Genomic DNA, 23,877 nt, shown 5'->3' on the forward strand with positions numbered 1-23,877 from the left:
TCTCAAAAATGGATATGGCACAAACTTATTCTCTGCTCAGCAGCCGAATAATGTAATCTACAAATGATATGAGCAGACATAGGAATCCGCGGGGCAAATTATGAATTAAGACTTTATGTTTGTGCACTTATGGTATTAATTACAACAAAATCAATCAATCGAACAAACTTTTATTGATAAAATAGTTAAAAATTACTTTTTAATTGCGTAATCGTTTTAAAACAGCCTAAATTTTGTTGTATGTCCTGTCGGGTATGGCCAGGACCCGGCTATGTCCTTAAACTACGTCCAAGACCACCGGTGGACGGGCAGCGGCGTCCCTCAAATTCGGTGTACTCGACTGCGATCGCCAACCCGCCTGCCAAGCGTGGCGATGATGATGACGAGGCAATGATGAAAACCTTAATCCTTTGGCCCCCCCCACATCTAGCGTCTTTCGAGCGTCGGCGTCTGTCGGCGTCTGGTAAGCGCTATGGAAAATGACGCCGCTGCGCAGTTGCGTCGAGCAGCGGCCATAGAGTTGTAGACTTCGACGCTCGCAAGACGCTAGTTGTGAGGGGGGGGGGGGGGGCTTATGCAAAAAAAAAATTGTTATATACATTAATTTTCAAAATTATTTTACCGTCGTTTAAAATATTAATTTTTGTTCAGTTTTAAGCTATGCTCGCGAGGTCTACAACTCACAGGGCTACTAACTAGTGTTAGTAAATAATTATCAACCAAAATGTTAGACTTAGATTATCTAAAAAAAATTTGGTTCTATGTAAAATCGGTTTACGGACGATAATTTTGCGTGATGACGCCATAAGAAAACATTACCATTACATTACGTAACGTTACCATGGAGATCTGTCCACAACGTGACACTTTTTCGTGCATGCTACCGGTGTTCATCGATTTATAAGACGTTATCACGTCAAAAATCGACAGCAAAAAAAAAACCGTCCGATAAATCAATAGATTCGTCTATAACCTTGCTATTGAAAAACGTAAACAAAAACTTTGCACCCAGTATTGCGTATATGCAAATTAGCTGTATATATTTATAGTTAATGTAAATAATAAATAAGTTTAACATCTGTTATTGCAATTTGTACTATATTTTATATGCAGTAAAGTCGCTATTAAAAAAAATTGTTGCAAATATCATTTTCAACTCAGCAGCTCGAACAAGGGTACTTTGCTTCTTAAAAACAGTGAGCAAAATGCGATTGAGACAAAATGAGTGAGCAAAATCGCATTTTGCTCACTGAGTGAGACAAAATGTCATTCAAGTGACCTTTATAGTCAAATGTCATTTCAACATGCGGGGTCTAATACAAGTTCGATATACTTGGGTTCTATTATCTCTGTTCCTCTAGGTATGTTCTCACTGCTTAGGGTGAAAAATTTTGTGTACTACACGAGATCAAAGTTATTTACATCTCGTGCGCTTTTGAATCCCTTACTACGCTCAAGATTCTAAATTAGATTCTAAAATAAGCACTCGAAGAAATATCAAACTTTGATCTCTTGTTGTACAAATAACTATTTCATCATTCGAAAAGGCTCCCTAGGAGTGAAACAAGGGGCTTGCAAATTTTGAGTTACTTATTCATGTCAGCAGGTAAATTAAGTGATTCTATTGGCACTTAACAAAAATCCTTCGCTCATCCTCGCACATCTCTGGTGGAAACGCAGCTAAAGGGCTCATATGGACGATGTGAGAACTCGCATGCGAGTTTAATTACATTGCGGGTTTTGATCGGTCAGTCGAATTGGAGGTAACCAACAGTCCGCAATGAAACTAAAGTCGCATACGAGTTCGCGCGACGTCTAAATCAGCCCTAAGGGTCGGAAGCAAGAAGCCCTCTGTCACCGTTAGAGTTCGGTATAGATTGTATGGAAAGCGTCATAGTTCACTGCTGAGTACCGTCAGTCCGTCGACTGTGATCAACCGGCCCTATAGTTCGTTTTTTAGGGTTCCGTACCCAAAGGGTAAAACGGGACCCTATTACTAAGACTTCGCTGTCCGTCCGTCCGTCCGTCCGTCTGTCACCAGGCTGTATCTCACGAACCGTGATAGCTAGACAGTTGAAATTTTCACAGATGATGTATTTCTGTTGCCGCTATAACAACAAATACTAAAAACAGAATAAAATAAAGATTTAAATGGGGCTCCCATACAACAAACGTGATTTTTGACCAAAGTTAAGCAACGTCGGGAGTGGTCAGTACTTGGATGGGTGACCTTTTTTTTGTTTTTTTTTTTTTTGCATTAAGGTACGGAACCCTTCGTGCGCGAGTCCGACTCGCACTTGCCCGGTTTTTTTTAGCATTAGAAAGAACTCCACAGAAGCAAGCGTGCAGTTTTTATCAGGCTCTTTAATTGTTAATAATTATTGAATTATCTAATGTAGCATGGTAAATACATATAATTTACTTCAACTTATTACCGCTAAAAGTGCCGGATTTGGAACCACAAGCTTACTTCTGCGAAGTTCTTTCTAATGCTAAAAAAACGGACTGTAAAGGAGCCCACTGATTAACAGTCCGCCGGACGGTATCGGCCTGTCAGTTGTTCGGAGCTGTCAAAATTTTGTTCTAACTGACAGGCCGATACCGTCCGGAGGACTGTTAATAAGTGGGCCCCTTAAAGGGGCCAACGAAGTACCAGTTCGCCGGACGATACCAGCCTGTAAGTTAAACGCAAAATTTGACAGCTCCGAACAACTGACAGGCCGATACCGTCCCGCGGACTGGTAACAGGGTTGCGAAACTCCTCCCTTCGGGCAAACTCGGCTTCGTTCGGCTCAGCATTGCTCCGAGCATTTATTAGGGTTGACACAACTTGACGTCCCTTTGCGTGCACGACCAATAAGATAATGGCTTGAATTTTGACAACCCTAAATAGCCGAAAGGTATAGTGCACTATATTAGAAAGGGATAGTATGATTCGACCCTGAACCGCTGTCAGTTCGGTTTTGTAGGAAGTTTCCTTTCTGTACGGTAGTACTATTATTTATTCCGTGCAGAGGGGCTACCGCGAACCACGTTCGACGTGTTGCCTCTCTGACGCACTTGTAAATTCGTACGTAAGTGTGACAGGGAGACAACACGTCGAACGTGGTTCGCGGTAAGCCCTCTGGTAATCTGTGGGCCTCTTCAGTCATTATTTGACTCAAGCAGCCATCTTGGCGGGGTCACATCGTTTTATCTCACTTAGTTATCATCTAACTTGTTTATCCGAGTCCGTCTAAGGGCCCCCCCACATCTGGCGTCTTTCGAGCGTCGGCGACTGTCGGCGTCGGTCCAGCGCTATGGAAAATGACGTCGCTGCGCAGTTGCGTCGACGCTGCGTCGACGTTGCGTCGACGTCGGCCATAGAATTGTAGACGCCGACGCTCGAAAGACGCCAGATGTGGGGGGGCCCTAAATTTCACGAAAGATATTGATCAATCTATGCGTCCAAAGTTAAAACGTCCGTTTTTGTTTTGAGTTCATAGATCGACGAATCCAGCAACATAAAAACTAGTTTGATGTATTCAAAAGGTACTTAAATACAAAATACAGTACGTAGCGGCCCACTTTTTTCAATATCTTTCGTTTAATTCAAATAATCACGATTATTTAGCTGTGGCGCTAGTGTGCACCTTGATGGGCTCTCAAAACACTTCCTTCTGTCGTCTTTTAATTTATCGCCACTTGTTGCGAATTTCCTACTTTTTAGGGTTCCGTACCCAAAGGGTAAAACGGGACCCTATTACTAAGACTTCGCTGTCCGTCCGTCTGTCTGTCACCAGGCTGTATCTCACGAACCGTGATAGCTAGACAGTTGAAATTTTCACAGATGATGTATTTCTGTTGCCGCTATAACAACAAATACTAAAAACAGAATAAAATAAAGATTTAAATGGGGCTCCCATACAACAAACGTGATTTTTGACCAAAGTTAAGCAACGTCGGGAGGGGTCAGTACTTGGATGGGTGACCGTTTTCTTTTTGCTTTTTTTTGCTTTTTTTTTTGAATTATGGTACGGAACCCTTCGTGCGCGAGTCCGACTCGCACTTGCCCGGTTTTTTTTTACTTGTATCGTAATGTACTTACCCCCTTATTCATAAACGTTTACTAAAGTTGGTAAGCCGATAATAAACGTTTGTCCCTTTCCGACGTATTAGTATGATGGAAAGGGATAAACGATTATTATCGGCTTGTCAACTTTAGTAAACGTTTATGAATAAGGGGGTTAATCTATGACAGTATAAGTAATCGTTGTTTTAATATATCTACCAAAATTACACTTATAACCTAGTGTTTAAATTGTATATGTACAGTCAAGGAATTTAAATTCCGACCCATTTCGTACTTTGTCACAGTGACAATCAATATGAAAGCCGCTAGAGACCTCATACGGTTGTCACTGTGACAAAGTACGAAATGGGTCGGAATTTAAATTCCTTGACTGTACCTACCTTATTCGACATGTAAAATATTGTGTTTTATGAATAAATAATGAATGAATGAATGAATAACAATAGGATATAAAAATAAACATTATTTACTGTTTATATTTTTGAAAATTTACTTATCTGTACAATCATATTTGCACGAAGATAATTCCACTTAGAAACAATATGGTGACGAATGAGTTTCTGATAAAATTACGAAAATCACCTTTAGAGATAAGATTTTTTTAACGGGTTTTTGTTGTAGTAAACGAAATGTGTCATTTTTAACCAAATGGCGAGGATGGAAGGAACATACTGTATGTTTTAGGGTTCCGTACCTCTAAAGAAGAAAAAACAGAATCCTTAGGGAACATATCCATACCATACTATGTGAATTGTGACCGATTTTTATTTTTTTTAACCCTTCCGTCGGTGACCGCCCGTAATACATGCCAAGACACAACCCCCCTCCCCTTTAGTTTCCCGTATCAATTCATAAGTATGTAAAGTTTAAATTGTTTCTTTGCAAACAGAAACTTAAATATGAAATGTTTATGAGTTTTATGACTGAGTTTATATAAAAAGCGCTATAATCTGCTGCTATCGCTACTATACACCTTATAAAACAAAGTCCCCCGGCGCGTCTGTATGTTTGTATGTTCGCGATAAACTCAAAAACTACTGAACGGATTTTCATGCGGTTTTCACCTATCAATAGAGTGATTCTTGAGGAAGGTTTAGGTGTATAATTTGTTGAGATTTTGTGTAAATTGGTTAAACTACCCGTACGAAGCCGGGGCGGGTAGCTAATAGAGCAATATAACCTCTAGCCGCACATACGTCAAACCTTGCCAAGCAAAAGTAAATTTTATTTTGTCCACACAAAGTTCAAATTAGAATGGAACAGGAGACCTTTTTATAGGTCTCTGGGCGGCTAGAGGATAATACTTAGTAGGGGCAGGCGTGGCTCACTCCGCGATTTCGTCGCTTTGCTACAGGTAGCTAAAAGTACATCCGTTCCACACCAATTTTGGTGGCTATTAGCCATAAGCCGCGCGTGGCGCTGTCGCCACCTAGCGGCCATATCTGTGCTGATCGTGACAGACGCGTTTTGTTAGAGAGTGAGTCTTCTGTACCTAGTACTATTATTTATTCTGTGGTATAGCAATATTGTATTAGAATGACTGGGACAATCCTCAGCCTACGGACGTCATATACCTAGACTACGAAAAGGCATTTGATCGTGTACCTATTCGAAGGCTTATTGCTAAATTGGAGCACTTTGGAATTCGTGGTCAGCTCCTTGAATGGATATCGGACTTTCTAACCCACAGGATATTTAAAGTAAGAGTAGGGAAAACTCTATCGAATGCACACAACGTCTATAGTGGTGTTCCTCAGGGATCAGTCCTTGGACCAATCCTGTTTGGCATATTTATAACCGACCTGAATATTGACAGTTCGGAATGTACTACACATTCCGAACTGTCAATATTTGCTGATGATACCAAAGTTATGGGTAATCCATTGGTAACTCATAATATTATCCAAAGTGATTTAGATCGCATAATTCAGTGGACTAAAGACTGGCTCATATCACTAAATGCTGACAAGTGCACAGTTCTACACATAGGGAATACAAACCCTAAACTAAATTACCACATTGACTCTGTTCCCCTACAAGCTGTAGCTAGTCAAAGAGACCTGGCCCCTGTTTCACCAACGTGACAGGTGCGACGAATTGTAAAATCACTGTTGCTGACGTCACAGGCATCCATGGGCTACGTTTACCGCTTACCATCGGGCGGGCCGTATTCCCGTTTGCCACCATCATTGTATTATTAAAAAAAACTTTATGATATCGGAAAAAACAGATATTTCTCTTGCTAAGTTTATGACAATTGTCACAAGAAACACTACAATTGTCACGAAATTCATAACTCATTACCTGTCAAGAATTACCTACAATTCTTCTAAATCTTTGACAATTGTCAGAAACTTCGCAGGAGAAATATCTGTTTTTTTCCGATATAATAAAGTTTTTTTAAATAATACAATGATGGTGGCAAACAGGAATACGGCCCGCCCGATGGTAAGTGGTAATCGTAGCCCATGGATGCCTGTGACGTCAGCAACAGTGATTTTACAATTCGCCGCACCTGTCACCGATGTGAAATTGGGGCCTGGGCATCACTGTTTCGCATAACTTGAAATGGGACACACATATCACCAAAATCACCAAGAGAGCAAACTCTATGCTGTATATGATCCGGAAAGCATTCCATGTTATTACTAAGGAACTATTTATTAGAATATACAAATCATATCTTCGTCCCTTACTTGAGTATGCTTTTCAGATATGGTCCCCCTACTTTAAAAAGGACATTTCATTATTTCATTACTGGAAAAAGTTCAGCGAAGAGCAACTAAAATGGTTGCTTCATTGAAAGACAAACCATATGAAGAACGGCTTCAAGAATTAGGTCTTACAACATTGGAGGACAGAAGGAAGCGAGGCGATCTTATTGAGACTTACAAAATCTTGTCCGGTCACTACAATGTTCCAAATATTAAAGACCTATACACATCAAGTCAGAATGTAAGGTTGAGAGGACACTCTAAAAAACTTGTCAAACCTCCGTGTGCTAGTAACCCTAGAAAACACTTCTTGCCGAATCGTGTGGTAAATGTGTGGAACTCTCTACCAGATACTGTTGTTAGTGCACCGTCGGTCAACACTTTCAAAAATAGACTGGATACACATTTTAGAACTTTAAAAAGTGCAAAATAAAATACAAGTGCTTCGATATACACGCATCAGCTCTAAGAGCTGCTAGTGTATCAAATAAAATAATAAATAATAATAATAATAAATACTTGTTTACCTCATGTTATATGACGTTGTTATTGCTACTTATCGCACTGACCTTTCGATCCTTATAATTCTTGCCTCTAATCCATAACCATATCTTATCTGTGCCAATGCAACCAATAATATGTGTTTCAATCGTTATAATCATTTGGAAAGGAATACATGCATGGATACATGTATTAGGGTAATTCGCCAGTAACTGGCCACTTTTAGTAACTGGCAGCCCTAAACTAAAAAAAACCGGGCAAGTGCGAGTCGGACACGCGCATGAAGGGTTCCGTACCATAATGCAAAACAAAACGGAAAAAAATGCAAAAAAAAAACGGTCACCCATCCAAGTACTGACCACGCCCGACGTTGCTTAACTTTGGTCAAAAATCACGTTTGCTGTATGGGAGCCCCACTTAAATCTGTATTTTATTCTGTTTTTAGTATTTGTTGTTATTATATTGTTGTTGTTGTATATAGCGGCAACAGAAATACATCATCTGTGAAAATTTCAACTGTCTAGCTATCACGGTTCGTGAGATACAGCCTGGTGACAGACAGACGGACGGACGGACGGACAGCGAAGTCTTAGTAATATTAGGGTCCCGTTTTATCCTTTGGGTACGGAACCCTAATGAAGTATAATGTTTCAATAACTGGCCGCCTTATACTAAAATAGATTTTATTTATAGGTGAATAGAATTCATATTTGATTTGGGGTGGCCAGTTACTAAAAGTTCCCTACTAGAGACCCATCCTTCGCACGGGTTCCACAAAACTTTAACAAATAATAATATTAATAATACGTAAACCTTCCCCAAGAATCACTCCATTGAGAGGTGAAAACCACATGAAAATACGTTCAGTAGTTTTTGAGTTTATCACGAACATACACACAAACAGACAGACGCGGCGGGGGACTTTGTTGTATAAGCACAGAATAAATAATAGTACTATAAGTACAGAAGACTCACTCTCTAACAAAACGCGTCTGTCACGATCAGCACAGATATGGCCGCTAGGTGGCGACAGCGCCACGCGCTGCTTATGGCAAACCCCAAAATTGGGGCCGAACGGATGTACTTTTAGCTACCTGTAGCAAAGCGACGAAATCGCGGAGTGAGCCACGCCTGGTATAAGGTACAGATGTAGTGCATAATTATTTTCGCAACGTATTTTCACGGAAACGTACGAACGTGTCTTGATATTTCAGTCAGTCTCGGTACAAAAAGTACTGAGGTTGACTGAAGTAGCATGACAAATACGAACGTTTCCGAGAAAATACGATGCAAAACAATTCTTCTTCTTTCTCGCGTTAAGTATCCCGACATTTTGCCATGGCTCACATAGGAGCTCCGCTTGACAACTAATCCCATGATTTGACGTAGGCACTAGTTTTTACTCAAGCCACTGCCATCTGACCTTCCAACCCAGAAGGGAAACTAGGCCTTATTGGGATTAGTCCGGTTTCCTCACGATGTTTTCCTTCACCGAAAAGCGACTAGTAAATATCAAATGATATTTCGTACATAAGTTCCGAAAAACTCATTGGTACGAGCCGGGGTTTGAACCCGCGACCTCCGGATTGCAAGTCGCACGCTCTTTCCGCTAGGCCACCAGCGCTTCCCGATAAATCAAAACAATTATGCACTACAATCACTATATACATCTGTTGTTATGGTTCATTCAACTTAAAAACAAGCTTAACTTCAGATAAAGTGCAGTTACCTTGCCTACCTTATCATAGAGAGCATTACCACAGAATAAATAATAGCACTACAGTGCAGAAAGGACACTTCCTACAAAACCGAAGCACAGAATAAATAATAGTACTAGGTACAGAAGACTCACTCTCTAACAAAACGCGTCTGTTACGATCAGGAGAGAGAGGCAATTTAATCAGATTTGCGAAAAATTTACTGGTCTGGATACGCCTTTATTGTATAAGAATGTATGAAATACTATTACTTATTCTATTTTTTTTACAAGCTTTTATTTACTTTCACCTGACCGTTGTCTGTCGGTCTGTAATCAAATCTTGCAAGTTTAATTTGATCCACTTCCCGGTTTCCGATTGAGCTGAAATTTTGTATACATACGTAAGTCGGGTGACAATGCAATATTATGGTGTCATCGAGCTGATCTGATGATGGAGGTGGCCATAGGAACTCTGTGATAAAACAACGAAACCTAATTGTGTTTGGGGTTTTTAGAATTGTCTCGATGAGCATTAGTTGCCTGTGGAAAGAAAAGTACAGTCGGCGATAAAAGCTTGTACCAAAAATGAAAAGATTTGCCTAAAACTTATTATTTATTTTTTAATTCCAGTATGGCCGCCAGCACATCGAAGTGGCAAAGAAGCTGCAGCGCAACGACAGCTCGGACGACGAGGAGCCCCCCGTGCCGGACGACAAGCCCCCGTCCGCCATCTTTAAAGAGAACGGCATCAACGGTCAGTGCCCACTCTGCCCACTTTTACGCACTATGCCCACTTTTGCCCACTCTGCCCATTGTTTCTCACTCTCTCTTATATGCTCCTAAACGTTAAGGAACACCACTAGATGCCCACTCCGACCACTTTTGCCCAGTCTTATATATGATCCTAAACGTTATAGATGTCATTCACGATAGGCCGCCGTCCGCCATCTTTAAAGAGAACGGCATCAACGGTCAGTGCCCACTTTTGCCCACTCCGCCCACTTTTTCCCACTCTCTTATATATGACCCTAAACGTTATAGATGTCATTCACGATAAGCCGCCGTCCGCCATGTTTAAAGAGAACGGCATCAACGGTCAGTGCCCACTCCGCCCACTTTTGCCCACTCCGTCCACTTGGTAGATTGAATTCATTGTACTAAGCAATAATATTGCATACAAGTTCTTGAATTGTCTAAATGATTCGGTCAAGTTGTGTTCTAATGTATGGGGAAGACAAACAAATTATAGCCAGCATTCAATGAATGTAGTATGATACCTTTGGGTATTGTGATTTACGCACACTTCTGTCCCATCCCCTCCCCCTGACGCAACCCCCCTTTTAGCATGAAGTATGGGAACGCAAATAGCCGAACGCTGCCCGTATTTGTGACATTAGAAACACGTGACAGTTGTTAAGCTGTTATCTCAATTCAACTAATGCTGACATTATGTCAACAACGTCGTTGCATAACATTGCATTGTCTGGCCAATTGGCTCGGTAAATCGTTCACCTATTTTACATAGATCTTAGTAATCCAACTCGACTTTTGAAGTGAAAACTTCTTTAGCGGCGCAGAGCACTTTTTGAGGTGGGGAAAAAATGATAAACTCGATACAGCGTAACGCGTAACGTAACGCTGACGTCATGTGTCACGGACAATGTTATTCACCAAAGAACTTTAGTCATAACGTATCATAATCAGGTCAATTATTTAAAACTGGACTTTTAAATTAAGCAATAAAGCTCAATGTTCTAATCTTGTACGGGCTGAAATACGAGGATCTCACAGTTAGAATTTAATTATAACTGTAATTGACGACCGGTCTGGCCTGGTGGGTAGTGACCCTGCCTATGAAGCCGATGGTCCCGGGTTCGAATCCTGGTAAGGGCATTTATTTGTATGATGATTGATGATACAGATATTTGTTCCTGAGTCATGGTTGTTTTCTATATATTTAAGTATTTATATAATATATATATCGTTGTCTGAGTACCCAGAACACAAGCTTTCTTGAGCTTACCGTGGAGCTCAGTCAATTTGTGTAAAAATGTCCTGTAATATTTATTTATTATTTATTTAATATTTAATTATTTAAGTACAGGTTACAGTTAATTTGGAAACAACGTCAAGTAATCCATAAGAGTTATAAAAAAGATCCCATATAATTGATTTAAAGTTATAGTTTACCCCTAATTTTTATTTTACTATTGACTGGTTGTTTAAGTAGATTCAAAAAATCTATGACAATCTTCATCACTGCTATTATATTGCACACAACCACAAAACAGATAGGTACAGAAGTCAATCACATGTATGTACTTCACTTTTCATACCTACGCTCGGTGGTCGCTCTAGGGTTCTGCACAAAAAACAAACAAAACAAAACTATTGTGGTAGTGGCACTCGTATCTATCGTATCATATCTAGATAAGATAAGATAAGTTTATTAGGCTCAAAAGGTTACAGTATCTATCTAGTATCTAGTCGTTCGATTTATTGTTGAAGATGAAATGGGAAGAATGGAAATATAAATTAATTAATTAATAATTAATTAATTAATTAATAATAAGGCCAAGCTAGCTCAATTTTTTTATTTGTAAATATGTGTAGGTACATAGTTTAGTTTTAATTTTAATACGTAGTTTATTTATTTTGTTAATACTGTTTTGCTTTATTAACTATTTCTCAATTAATAATAACTAAAATATTTTAATTTTAATGTCATTGTTAAACTGGTAGCTTAAAAAACGACAATTCACCGTTTATTGTGAATTTAAACAACCGTCCACTGAACAGTTATAATTAACTTTTTTTTGTTTCTCCATTATTGCACAAATAAGTTCACAGACGCGTGTCTCAAGGGGATGGCACCCGCACTCGCAGTGGTCCCAACCGGTCCGAGATAACGTGTCCGTGAGATTTATTTATTTATTGAATCAAGTTATATATAACATTACAGCTTGCGCCAAAGCGTTACATAGATTCATAACTTAAAACTACTTATTTTCTAATTTAAAACTAACTTACATCTACGAATATCTGTCTTGCATCCTTTCAAGCACTCCCTTCCATTCAGATATCAGCCTCCCTGTCCCAGTCGCAAACAAATCACTCTCAGGCAGTGCCGCGAGTAAGGAGTTGGCGAGCGCAGTTGCGCGCAGTACGGGGGAGTGTACGCGCAGACGAGTGCGCGAGTGCATTACGGCCAATATGGGCGGGCGCCTCCGTCTACTACAGTACGCGTCAGGTGCAGAAAGTTTAAGAAACTTTTCTAAGAGGCCAAGGCTATCTATTTTACACCTCAAAACCTTAACTATAAAGCATCCCAGTCCTAGATTTCTGCGCAGCTCTAGTGAGTCATAGCCTAAGTGTCCCTGCAGAAATCTAGTCGGGTACATGAAGGGGTAATATGTATGTATTTTCTTATACAGGTTGCGAAGGAATTTCTTTTGGACTTGTTCAAGTGCCAGGATATACTTCTTTTCGTGTGGACTCCACACTACAGCGTTTGTCTCGAGTATGCTTCTTACGAGTGCCGCATATAGCGCTCGCGTAGCATCTACAGTGAGCGAGACAGCATTGCGTAGTACGAAGCCCAACCTTTGAAACGCCTTGCGGGTGACATCCTGTATGTGTGGCCGGAATGTGAGCCGCGAGTCGAATATTACTCCGAGGTCACGAACTTCTTCGACGCGGGCCATTGTGCTCCCTGCCATGCGGTAGTAATGGCAGAGAGGCAAGGAAGAAAGAGAATAGGTCATTACCTCACATTTTGCAATGTTAAATAATAGCCTGTTTCCCAAACTCCATTCATAGACCGCGTCGATGTCCTCCTGAAGGTTTTCACAGTCACTAGCGGATTTAACTGCCATGATCAGCTTCACGTCGTCTGCAAATAACAGTACCGTAGATTTTCGAATAACTTCAGGTAAGTCATTTATCAAAATCAGGAAAAGCAATGGCCCTAAGTTTGATCCCTGACTTATACCTGAGCGTGTTGTGTACGTCTCGGAAAGATAGGGGCCATACTTAACAAATTGTTTTCTGTTCTTAAGGTAACAAGAAAACAAGCGCAATAGGCGGGGGGTGAATCCCATCTTTCCCAGCTTAAGTAGCATTACGTCGTTGTCCACCCTGTCGAATGCCTTCTGGAAATCGAGATAGACGATGTCAACCTGACAGTGATCGTCCATCTTACTAGAGAGAAGGTCCACCAGTTCCATCAGATTGGTGGCCACAGATCTCTTAGGTAGAAAAGCATGCTGTTGGCTAGCGATATATGGCAAGCACTGTGGTAGAAGGTAATCATGGAGAACCATCTCAAACACCTTGGCAAGGGCAGACAGTATGGCAATGGGCCGATAGTTTTCCACGTTCAACTTGGAACCTTTCTTAGGGATCGGGGTGACACGGGATATTTTCCATGTATCTGGATACTCGCCACTGTTCAGTATCAAGTTGAAAATGTATGTGATCACATCAATCAGGAGATCAATGCAACCTTTAATTATGAATGCCGGAATTGCATCCGGACCTGCAGATGTACCTGGCTTCAGTCGCTTAACTGCGCGCCTGATAGAGTCAGCAGCGATTGTTCTTATATCCACAAGTTGTGAACTGGCCAAGGTATTTGAGCTGGCCTGCCTTGGGTCGAGTTTCGGAGTATCTGGAAGGAAAACCGATTGGAAGTGCGCAGCGAATGCATCGGCTGCACCAGCTCCCTGATATTCCTTACCATCTCGAGTGACTACTGGCTCAGTTCCCCCATGACTCCGTAGGGTATTAACATATTGCCAGAAATGGGAGGGATTGGTGGATAAGGCGCGGGACGCGTTAGAAGTATAGGCGTCATAGGCTACTTTAATGTCTTGTTTGATTTTTGATCTTAATGTCTTAAATTGGTCTCGGACACATTCGTTTTTAGTTCGCTTCCATTCTCTATGGAGGCGGGCTTTAAGCTCGATGTCAAGAATAATGGCTTTAGTGTAATAAATGGGATAGCTGCGACTACGTTTCTTTGTCCGTATTTTTTTAGGAACACATCGATCAAATATATTATATAGTTTTGTATTGAATAAAGCGACTGCGAGATCAGGCTTACCCGTTTCGTATATTTCACACCAGTTTAAGCAGCAGCTTAAACTGCAGCTGCAGCACTAAGCAGCTGCCAGTTTAAGTGAGCAGTGTCTGTGTGTGCGTTGATCGAGCGCACTCTGTATGTAGATTGATTTCTGTACCTATCTGTTTTGTGACACAACTAAGAGAATTATAAGAGCATACAGCGGAAGCTAATCCACCCGCACCAAGCGAAATTAATGAGTCCGAAGCGCCGCGCAAGTTAATAATATGTAACCAAAACATACGCGCGCTTGACAACAAAACACAGCGCCTCGAAATACTACTGCAGAATGAATTGCAATGTGACGTACTCGTTATGACCGAGCATTGGTTGAGTAGTGCTAAATTAAAATGCATATATCTCGATGATTATTATCTAGCTTCAAATTTTTGTCGCTCTTGTTATGAACACGGTGGATCGTGTATTTATGTACGCAATAACATACGGGCCATCGAAAATCTAGAACTGACAGCATTATCTGAAGAACGATATTGCGAAATATCGGCTATTGACCTTATAGATTATAATATAACAATAGTCTGTATTTATAGATCGAACTGTCAAATTAGTGGTAACGACTTCCTAGGGTACCTAGAACGTCTGCTCGATAAATTAAGTATTTTTGATAGGGAGTGTATTATTTTGGGGGACACGAACATAGACGACACAGTGAGTAACGTAAAGCCAGACTTAAGAAAATTATATGACGTACTTAGGGCCCACGACTTTAGGAATGTGGTCGATTTTCCTACTAGAGTCACGGGTACTACGTCCACAAATCTAGATCACGTGTACTGGAACGGGGACCGCTCAGCGCTGAGCGCCTCTCCTGTCACCACTCATCTCAGCGACCACCTCGCTGTGCGCGCTGAGTTGCTGCGCCCGCGCGCCCCGCCCGCGCCCCGCACCCGCCGCGCTAGGATTTACTCCACGAGAAACTACAACGAATTTCGAACCGCGCTGCAAAGCGTGGACTGGCGTGATGTTATACACAAAAATAAAAATTCCGTCACAAATCTAACGTCATCAGTTATAAATATACTAAAAAATAAATTTAATATTTGCTTCCCGATTAAAACCGTGTTTAATAAAAAAACAGAATCGTGGGCCACAAACGAAACTTCAAACCTCAAAAACCTACTCTTTGAAATAATAGAATTAGGACGACGTTTTCCCAATAACGAGAAACTAAATTTAATTATTTCAAGTATGAACACCAAATACATCAGCCTTCTTAACTCAAAAAAAGCCGAGTTCTACACCAAAAAAATTAAAAACAATTCGAACACCGTGAAATGTATGTGGGGAGTATTAAACAGGGAAAGGGGCAAAACTTGCAACAATCAACTCGATTTTACAGAGGTAATTACCGACTTAGGTGGAAACAAATTTAAAACAAAAAAGGCGGCAGCCGATGCTATAAACAAACGGTTTGCCGGAGCGGCAGCCGCCTGTAGCGCGACGCCTGCTGACCTGCCGCGCGCGCTCGCCGCGCTGCGTGCCGCGCGCCCGCCCGCCGACTCCTGCATCAGGTTGAAACCTTTCACGCCTGACGAAGTATTTCACATTATCACGGCCCGATTAGCTAAAAAACCAACTAGGGATATTTTTGACATCTCTGTGAACTTAGTCCACTCCGTTGCCGCGGAACTAGCACCCGTACTCGCTATAGTTTATAACAGGTGTCTAAGCGAAGGTATCTTTCCGAACCCACTTAAAGAAAGCCGAATCTCTCCGTTATTCAAAGGGAAAGGAAAGAGAGAGGATATCGACGCTTACAGACCTATAGCAATAATTCCAGTGGTAGCTAAGATATTTGAGTGCGGGTTAAGTTCCAGATTAACGGAGTTTCTATCTTCCAAAAATGCGCTTTCGGAGAGGCAATATGCCTACCGAAAAGGCCGCTCAACAACCGCTTTGGCTCGGACCGTGATTCGGCAGGTTACAGAGGCCCGCGAGTGCAGAAACCAAGTCGCAGTCTTATGCTGCGACTTATCAAAGGCATTCGACGTTGCGGATCACAAAGTCCTGACCAGCAAACTTCGTCACTATGGCTTCGAAGGATCAGCCCTGACATTGCTATCTGACCTTCTACGGAACAGAACACAAGTCGTGGTCTCTGATGGCGGTACAGTTCGATCCGACGCCGCGACCACAAGTATGGGCGTCGCACAGGGCTCGTCGGTTTCAAATATTCTGTTCTCTATACTTCTGAACGACCTGCCAGAGGCGGTCACCGGCGGAGAGACCTTCATGTATGCCGACGACGTGGCTGTTGTTGTGTCCGCTCCTACATACGATGAGCTTGAACTCAAACTTAACTCGATCGCCGCATCACTCGCTAATTGGTTTGGCATTAATGGACTTATCCTAAACACGAGCAAAACGCATTACATCAGCTTTGATCTGTCTGGGCGGCAGGTTAGGCAGCTGTCAGTAATAGCGAATGGCACTGTAATCAACCAAGTAATGAACTCCAAATTTCTTGGCTTTGAGCTAGACAGCTGCCTCACCTGGAGTGGCCATATAGATCAAATGTGCAAGAAACTCGCAACTGCATGCTTTGCGTTAAAGCGGCTGGCTCGAGTACTTCCATTTGAAATGGTTCGAGCGTGCTATTTCGCCTCAGTCCACGCTCTCCTGCAGTACGGAGTCGAACTGTGGGCCGGGGCCGCCGATTGGGAGAGAGTCTTCCGGCTTCAAAAGCGCGCCCTTCGCGCGATAGGTCGCGTCCCTCAATGTGACTCCGCGAGGCCACTGTTCAAGTCGTTGGGAATACTCACGCTTCCCTCGCTTCTAATAATGCAAATGGCAATAAATACACGTGATGAAGTAGACTCCAATCCAATAATCGAAGCCCCGCGTAGGTACGCAGCGCGCAGCGCGCGCGCTGGAATGCTGCCACTCGTGTCGCACAGACTCGCGAAAACCAAAAAGCTAAGTCATGTAATGGGTCGAAAAGTGTACAATTGCCTTCCGCGTGAAATTGTTACTGCAAAAAGTGCGTCAATGTTCAAAACTAAACTGAAACACTGGCTCCTCGAGCAGACGTTCTATGACCACAAAGAGCTATTTATAAGTAAACCTATGTCATAGAATAAGAATAATATTATGTAATACCTTCCTACATATTGTAGTACCTATTTGACATGTAATTTTATATTATTAATAAATGATGATTATGATTATGATTATGATTATGAAGTAATTTCTTGTCTAGTCTGTGGCCATGAGTAAGCCCATTCATAATAAAAAAAAAGTAATTTCTTGTGAGATTAATTTATTTGATGCAACTTTTTTTTAATTGCAGGCACGAAGATGACAGTGATAGAGCGGGAAGAGATACTTGGGCCGTCGCCGGAGCTCAACTATAAAAGAAGCACGAGCCAGGAGAGGGTTTCCAACGGCGTGCGGCCCGATAACACGGGGAAGGGGGAGGGGACGAAAGAGGTAAATATTTTAATCGTTTATTGATAATTGGGGATGTAACGATACCGATATATCAGCCGATATAATCGGCAGGCTGATATAACGGCATCGCCGATTTAAATTCAACATATATCACAAACTTCAAACTTCAACAATTATTCAGCAAATAGGCCGTAAGAGCACTTATACACGTCATCATTTAATTTACATATTTACAAGCAAAAATAATAACAATAGTGTATCAAATAAAATAATAATAATGGTCCCGAGATATGGAAAAGACATACAAATAATAATGACAGGTACATCAACAATGGGGTATTTTCCTACTAGTCAAATCAGTTACTTCTTTAGAACTGTCAAAACGATTTGCTAATATGGAATTTATATGAAACATTACATCGTGACGTCACGGTCAACTCACCTACTTTTTATATTTCTATCTGATTTATTAAAATAGAACTTGTGTTTAAAAATAACTCCTATCTGTGTTGTTCTAATAATTATCTGGTGCTTTATTTCATGCATGGTGTAAAATTGTTTATTTTAAATACAGTCAAATACCCTATTGTGAATATAAATCTAATAAAATTAAATTTTTGACGACCGGTCTGGCCTAGTGGGTAGTGACCCTGCCTATGAAGCCGATGGTCCCGGGTTCGAATCCTGGTAAGGGCATTTATTTGTAAGATGATACAGATATTTTGTTCCTGAGTCATGGTTGTTTTCTATGTATTTAAGTATTTATATATTATACATATCGTTGTCTGAGTACCCACAACACAAGCTTTCTTGAGCTTATATTACCGTGGGGCTTAGTTAATTTGTGTAAAAATGTCCTTAATATTTATTTATTTATTTTATTAATTTATTATTTTAATCTAATCTAATCAATTTTTCCACAGAACAACCTGGAGTTCCACCTCCACCACTGCATGGACCTGGTCAAGGCCGGCATGGAGTCCATCATAGAGGACCAGGTCACCTCCGTCTTCGAGGCCGAGGAGTTGAGAAGCTGGAACCTGCTCACCAGGACCAACATGTAAGCTAAGATATATGAGTTCCACCACCACTGCATGGAGCTGGTGAAGGCATGGAGTCCATCGAGGACCAGGTCACCTCCGTCTTCGAGGCCGAGGAGTTGAGAAGCTGGAACCTGCTCACCAGGACCAACATGTAAGCTAAGAGATATGAGTTCCACCACCACTGCATGGAGCTGGTGAAGGCATGGAGTCCATCGAGGACCAGGTCACCTCCGTCTTCGAGGCCGAGGAGTTGAGAAGCTGGAACCTGCTCACCAGGACCAACATGTAAGCTAAGATATATGAGTTCCACCACCACTGCATGGAGCTGGTGAAGGCATGGAGTCCATCGAGGACCAGGTCACCTCCGTCTTCGAGGCCGAGGAGCTGAGGAGCTGGAACCTGCTCACCAGGACCAACATGTAAGCAAAGATATAATGTGGGTCGACCAACTATTTCTTGTTGTTATTTTGACCCATCAGCCAGGAGACAAGAGTAGCATAGTTCCTTAGAAGAACTGCCGTACCATGTTCTACAAACGTGCTTAGTATATGTCCCATTATGGAAAGGCCTTATACATACCAAAAAAATCAAATTTGGTTCATTTAAAAACGAAATAAAGTGACCCAGGAGACCGTAACCATGGCAACTAATAGTGACAAGAAAAAGTTGATTCGCCCAAGTCTACTATAAAAGTAAACTAACAATATGGAGTATTAAAAAACCGGGCAAGTGCGAGTCGGACTCGCGCACGAAGGGTTCCGTACCACAATGCAAAAAAAAAAAAAAGAAAGAAAAAAGAACGGTCACCCATCCAAGTACTGACCACTCCCGACATTGCTTAACTTTGGTCAAAAATGACGTTTGTTGTATGGGAGCCCCATTTAAATCTTTATTTTATTCTGTTTTTAGTATTTGTTGTTATAGCGGCAACAGAAATACATCATCTGTGAAAATTTCAACTGTCTAGCTATCACGGTTCGTGAGATACAGCCTGGTGACAGACGGACGGACGGACGGACGGACAGCGAAGTCTTAGTAATAGGGTCCCGTTTTACCCTTTGGGTACGGAACCCTAAAAACGCTGATAGCCTAGCGGTAAGAGCGTGCGACTTTCAATCCAGAGGTCGCGGGGAGTGGCTATTGTTTGTTTATTTATATTGAAATACCTAAAGATACACCCCCTTATTCATAAACGTTTACTAAAGTTGACAAGCCGATAATAATCGTTTGTCCCTTTCCGATGCATTGGTATGATGGAAAGGGACAAACGATTATTATCGGCTTGTTAACTTTAGTAAATGTTTATGAATAAGGGGGACAGAATATAATTACCGTCGTTTGGTTACAGGCAGTACGAATTCCTATCATGGCGCCTCACCATCATCTGGATGATGGGGTTTGTGGTCCGCTACTTCTTTCTGCTGCCGCTACGGATCATGATCTTCGTCATCGGGGTAAGGACGTGGGCCGGACTGAAAGTTTCTGCATTCTGATATATGAGACGACTTATTTTTTCCAGTCCAGGAATTTTCAGTATGCCCTAAGTACTTTTTCTAAGTGCCCAGTCCAAAAATTTTCAATATGCCCTAATTACTGTCACATTTACAGGGAGCTTAGAGCATTTAGTAACTGGAGATGTCATGGCGGTCATTTTCTTTACGAAAAAGTACGTCAAATGTATTGCTATTTCTACATGATTTGTACGTAACGTACAAATAGCCATGTCAGTCCATACAAAAGTTTGCACAATTGTGCAATTCGGCAGAGGGGTAAGCTCTCAATGACCACTCCAGTTACTGAATCCTCTAAGACAGTGGCTAATAAATAACTGCATTCCCGTTGCCAGAGAGGTTTTGGGATTATACTGAGCAACTTTTACTATGGGGCCAACCCCGAAATAGCGATAAAAAATGTGACATCCCACGGGTAAGGTACCTTATGGCGGTTGGCGCTTACGCTATTATTAACGCCGCTCCAGTGTTATCGCGGTGCTATGTGACGTAAGCGCCAGCCGCCATAAGGTACCTTTTCCCGTGGAATGTCACAAATTTGGGTGTTTCATGCATTTTGGCTGGTCCAGTTTCTATGGGAGGGTAAATTTTTTTCGCGATTTGGTGCCATAGTAAAGGTTGCTCAGTATAATCCCAAAACCTCCCTGGCAACGGGAATGCACTTATTTTTTGGCCAACCTGTATAAATAAATACTCATACAATTACGAAGAACAAATCTAAACTAGCAATTCAAAATCAAATCAAATTAATTATTTTTTGTAAATGTAATATGGGTCCTGGTAACCTGAAATAAATGATTTTATTATTTATTTATTTAAAATACCTCGATAAAATTAACCAATAGCACAAAAAAAGTTACCATTTTTGATCCTAATTTATTTTAATCCAGATTTTCTTCTATTTTGGATATTGTCACGTTTAATTCTTATTTGTGTATTGTTTTATTTACTTAATTTATTATTTTGACTAATTACTAATACTCTTTTATGTTGTGCAAACATATTCTCTACAGTTCTATTATCTAATCTTACTTTTTTATTATTTGTGAATCTTACTTCTTTTAATATTTATCGTTTTAAGAAAAACAGTAAATTATATGCGAAAAATTTCATAATTTTGGTTTAGTTTAACTCAGAATCAGGGGTACTTAATAAAAAAAAGAAAAAGGTTACAATTTTTTTGGTCACAAGTCTGTTTTGTGACCATCCATATAAAGTCTGTCAAGTCATTTCCGCCAGTAGAAAAAAGCGACATATTAAAAAAATGTAGCCGCGAAGGCTTATCGTCCTATAAAAAATTCGAATTTTGCTCCTTTTTTGACAAAGTCGTTTGACAGACTATAGAATATACACAATGTATGTTAAAAAATTTCTAGCTAACCATTAAAATGAATTGCCAGTTGTTATATACACTATTTAAAAAAAATGTACCCATGATTCTAAGTATAAAAATATCCTCAATTTAGTTATTCTTCGCAAAAAGGAACGTATTTAAAAAAAAACTAACCAATTTCTCCACTAACCGACCACAGATAATATTCATGCTGACAATGACCAGTATCGCAAGCACTCTGCCGCCCGGCAGAATACAGAGATTCGTTGGCATGATGTCTTACATGATATCCATACGTATCATGATACGTTCCCTATCTGTGGTCATCAATTACCACGATAAACAGAACATGCCCAAAGGCGGAATCTGCGTTGCCAACCACACGACTATTATTGACGTGGCTGTTTTGAGCTGTAACCAGTGTTTCTCTATGGTATATATTTTTTTTCCGGGCTATCGGGTGTGTTGTCTATTGTTTATTATGTTTCATTTTGTGTTCGTCCCAATTCTCATCCTCGGTTCTCCATACAAACGTATACTCTGTTTCTTTAGGTACTTAAATAAAAGTGAACAAATAATTTATACATTTTCGGGTAGTTATAACATTAAAGCCCATTTGCACCATCCCACTAACCCAGGGTTAAGCGGTTAAACCGTCAAACCAGTGTCAAATTGTACTGGTAACCATGATAACTCCAGGTTTAACCGGTTAACCCCGGGTTTGTGGAATGGTGCAAGTGGGCCTTATTGATTAACCAACCAAATACAAAACCGCCTGGATCTGTCACTGAGCGACCTGACTTTAACCTACATTATTTGATCGCGTAATGTTTTCATCTACCCTCAACTGGCTTAAGAAGCCATTTGAGGGTAGATTTTGTTTACTCTTTTTAAATACCTAAAGATACAGAAAGGAGTGTCGTCTACTGCTTCCACTATAGTTCGTTTTTTTTAGCATTAAAAAGAACTTGAAAGAAGGTAAACGATCTTGACGTGTCTTTTAATTGAAAAACGCTTTTAAAAACCAGTAACCGTTACCTATGAAAGCAGAAGAATATAAATGATCGTATTAGATTCATAATTGTTACATATTTGCCGTAACTTATTTTTATAACGTGTTTTTCAATTAAAAGATACATCAAGATTGTTTACCTTTTTTCTAATGCTAAAAAAACGAAACTATACGTGTAATATTGTCTATGATATGGAGAGCATTGTCTGTGGTTCTGTACCTAGTATTTATTCTGCGCTATGGGACCAACCCCGAAATCGTGATAAAAAATTTGGCTGGTTCATACATTTTGGCTGGTCCATTTTCTATGGGAGGGTAAATTTTTTTTCGCGATGTCGGGGTTGCTATGGAGAGCATTGTCTGTGGTTAGTATTGGCATGTACATTTGGGCCAGGTATGGTGGCTGGTGCTATGCACGGCGTGCGTTGGCACGCTTCCCGACGGCCGGCTCAAACAGCGCGTCAACTACGGCGTCAGTATCATGTGCTTCAACTTCCTCTCTCGCTGCATCAGCGCGGTCATCACCTACCATGATGATGACAACAAGCCGAGGAGCGGCATCTGCGTCGCCAATCACACCAGCCCTATTGACGCGTTGGTGCTGATGTGCGACAATACATATTCACTGGTAAGATCATTTAGCCCAGGGTTTCTTAAAGGGTCCATGGACCTTGGCACATTTATCAGGGGTCCGCAGGTCACTTTCTTACTGTAAACATTCTTATTAGTAGAGATGCATTCTTTCCCTGATATGTGTCAAGTTGTTAAATATTGCGTGGGCTATCAAATCCGCTGCAGACTTTTATTGGTGCGACTATATCAATCGGTAAGTGAATAGTTTAAAAAAGTATTTTTAGTATTAGCATGAAATCCAAAAAGTTGGTAAATATGATTAAATATTTATGTGCTTGGGATGATGTATTGCTACAAGTACAGTTTTAGTTTATAACTTTCCATATCCCTTTGAACGGCATATGAATACGTGACGACCGGTCTGGCCTAGTGGGTAGTGACCCTGCCTGCTAAGCCGATGGTCCTGGGTTCGAATCCCAGTAAGGGCATTTATTTGTGTGATGAACACTAATATTTGTTCCTAAGTCATGGGTGTTTTCTATGTATATAAGTATGTATTTATCTATATAAGTATGTGTGTCGTCGCCTAGCACCCATAGTACAAGCTTTGCTTAGTTTGGGGCTAGGTTGATCTGTGTAAGATGTCCCCAATATTTATTTATTTATTTATCTTATTATATATGTAACGTACGCCATATGTGACGTCCCACGGCAAAAAGTACCTTATGGTGGCTGGCGCTTGCGTCGCATAGCGCCGCAATAATATTGGAGCGGCGTTAATAATAGCGTAAGTGCCAACCGCCATAAGGTACCTTTTCCCGTGGGACGTCACAAATAACACTTAAGGGAGGGTTGCACCAAATCTGTCACCTTTAAAATATCCGAG

General features: G+C 40.9%; 2 protein-coding genes across 5 annotated transcripts in view; one reads left to right on the plus strand and one right to left on the minus strand.

The window, feature by feature from the left end:
• Window positions 1-20,756, minus strand: part of LOC134676429 (zinc finger protein 722-like) — a 144,036-nt gene extending 123,280 nt beyond the window's left edge. Inside the window, exon 1 of the mRNA XM_063534824.1 lies at window positions 20,752-20,756. The gene's annotated coding sequence lies outside the window, so the exon portion shown is untranslated. The remainder of the gene's footprint in view (window positions 1-20,751) is intronic.
• The window catches only part of LOC134676390 (glycerol-3-phosphate acyltransferase 4), a 47,017-nt gene that overhangs the window by 12,151 nt on the left and 10,989 nt on the right, over window positions 1-23,877 (plus strand). The window contains exons 2-7 of one of the 4 annotated variants that reach the window (XM_063534773.1): window positions 9,617-9,740; window positions 17,419-17,558; window positions 18,443-18,517; window positions 18,920-18,981; window positions 19,911-20,016; window positions 22,813-23,046. In XM_063534773.1, coding sequence (XP_063390843.1) covers window positions 9,617-9,740; window positions 17,419-17,558; window positions 18,443-18,517; window positions 18,920-18,981; window positions 19,911-20,016; window positions 22,813-23,046 — 741 coding nt within the window. Of the gene's footprint in view, window positions 1-9,616; window positions 9,741-9,918; window positions 9,958-10,047; window positions 10,082-17,418; window positions 17,559-18,442; window positions 18,518-18,919; window positions 18,982-19,910; window positions 20,017-21,605; window positions 21,840-22,812; window positions 23,047-23,877 lie in introns of those variants that run through there. The other 3 variants (XM_063534772.1, XM_063534776.1, XM_063534774.1) reach the window with 3 other exon arrangements.

This window comes from Cydia fagiglandana, chromosome 24 (assembly GCF_963556715.1).
Source record: "Cydia fagiglandana chromosome 24, ilCydFagi1.1, whole genome shotgun sequence".
NCBI lineage: Eukaryota > Metazoa > Arthropoda > Insecta > Lepidoptera > Tortricidae > Cydia > Cydia fagiglandana.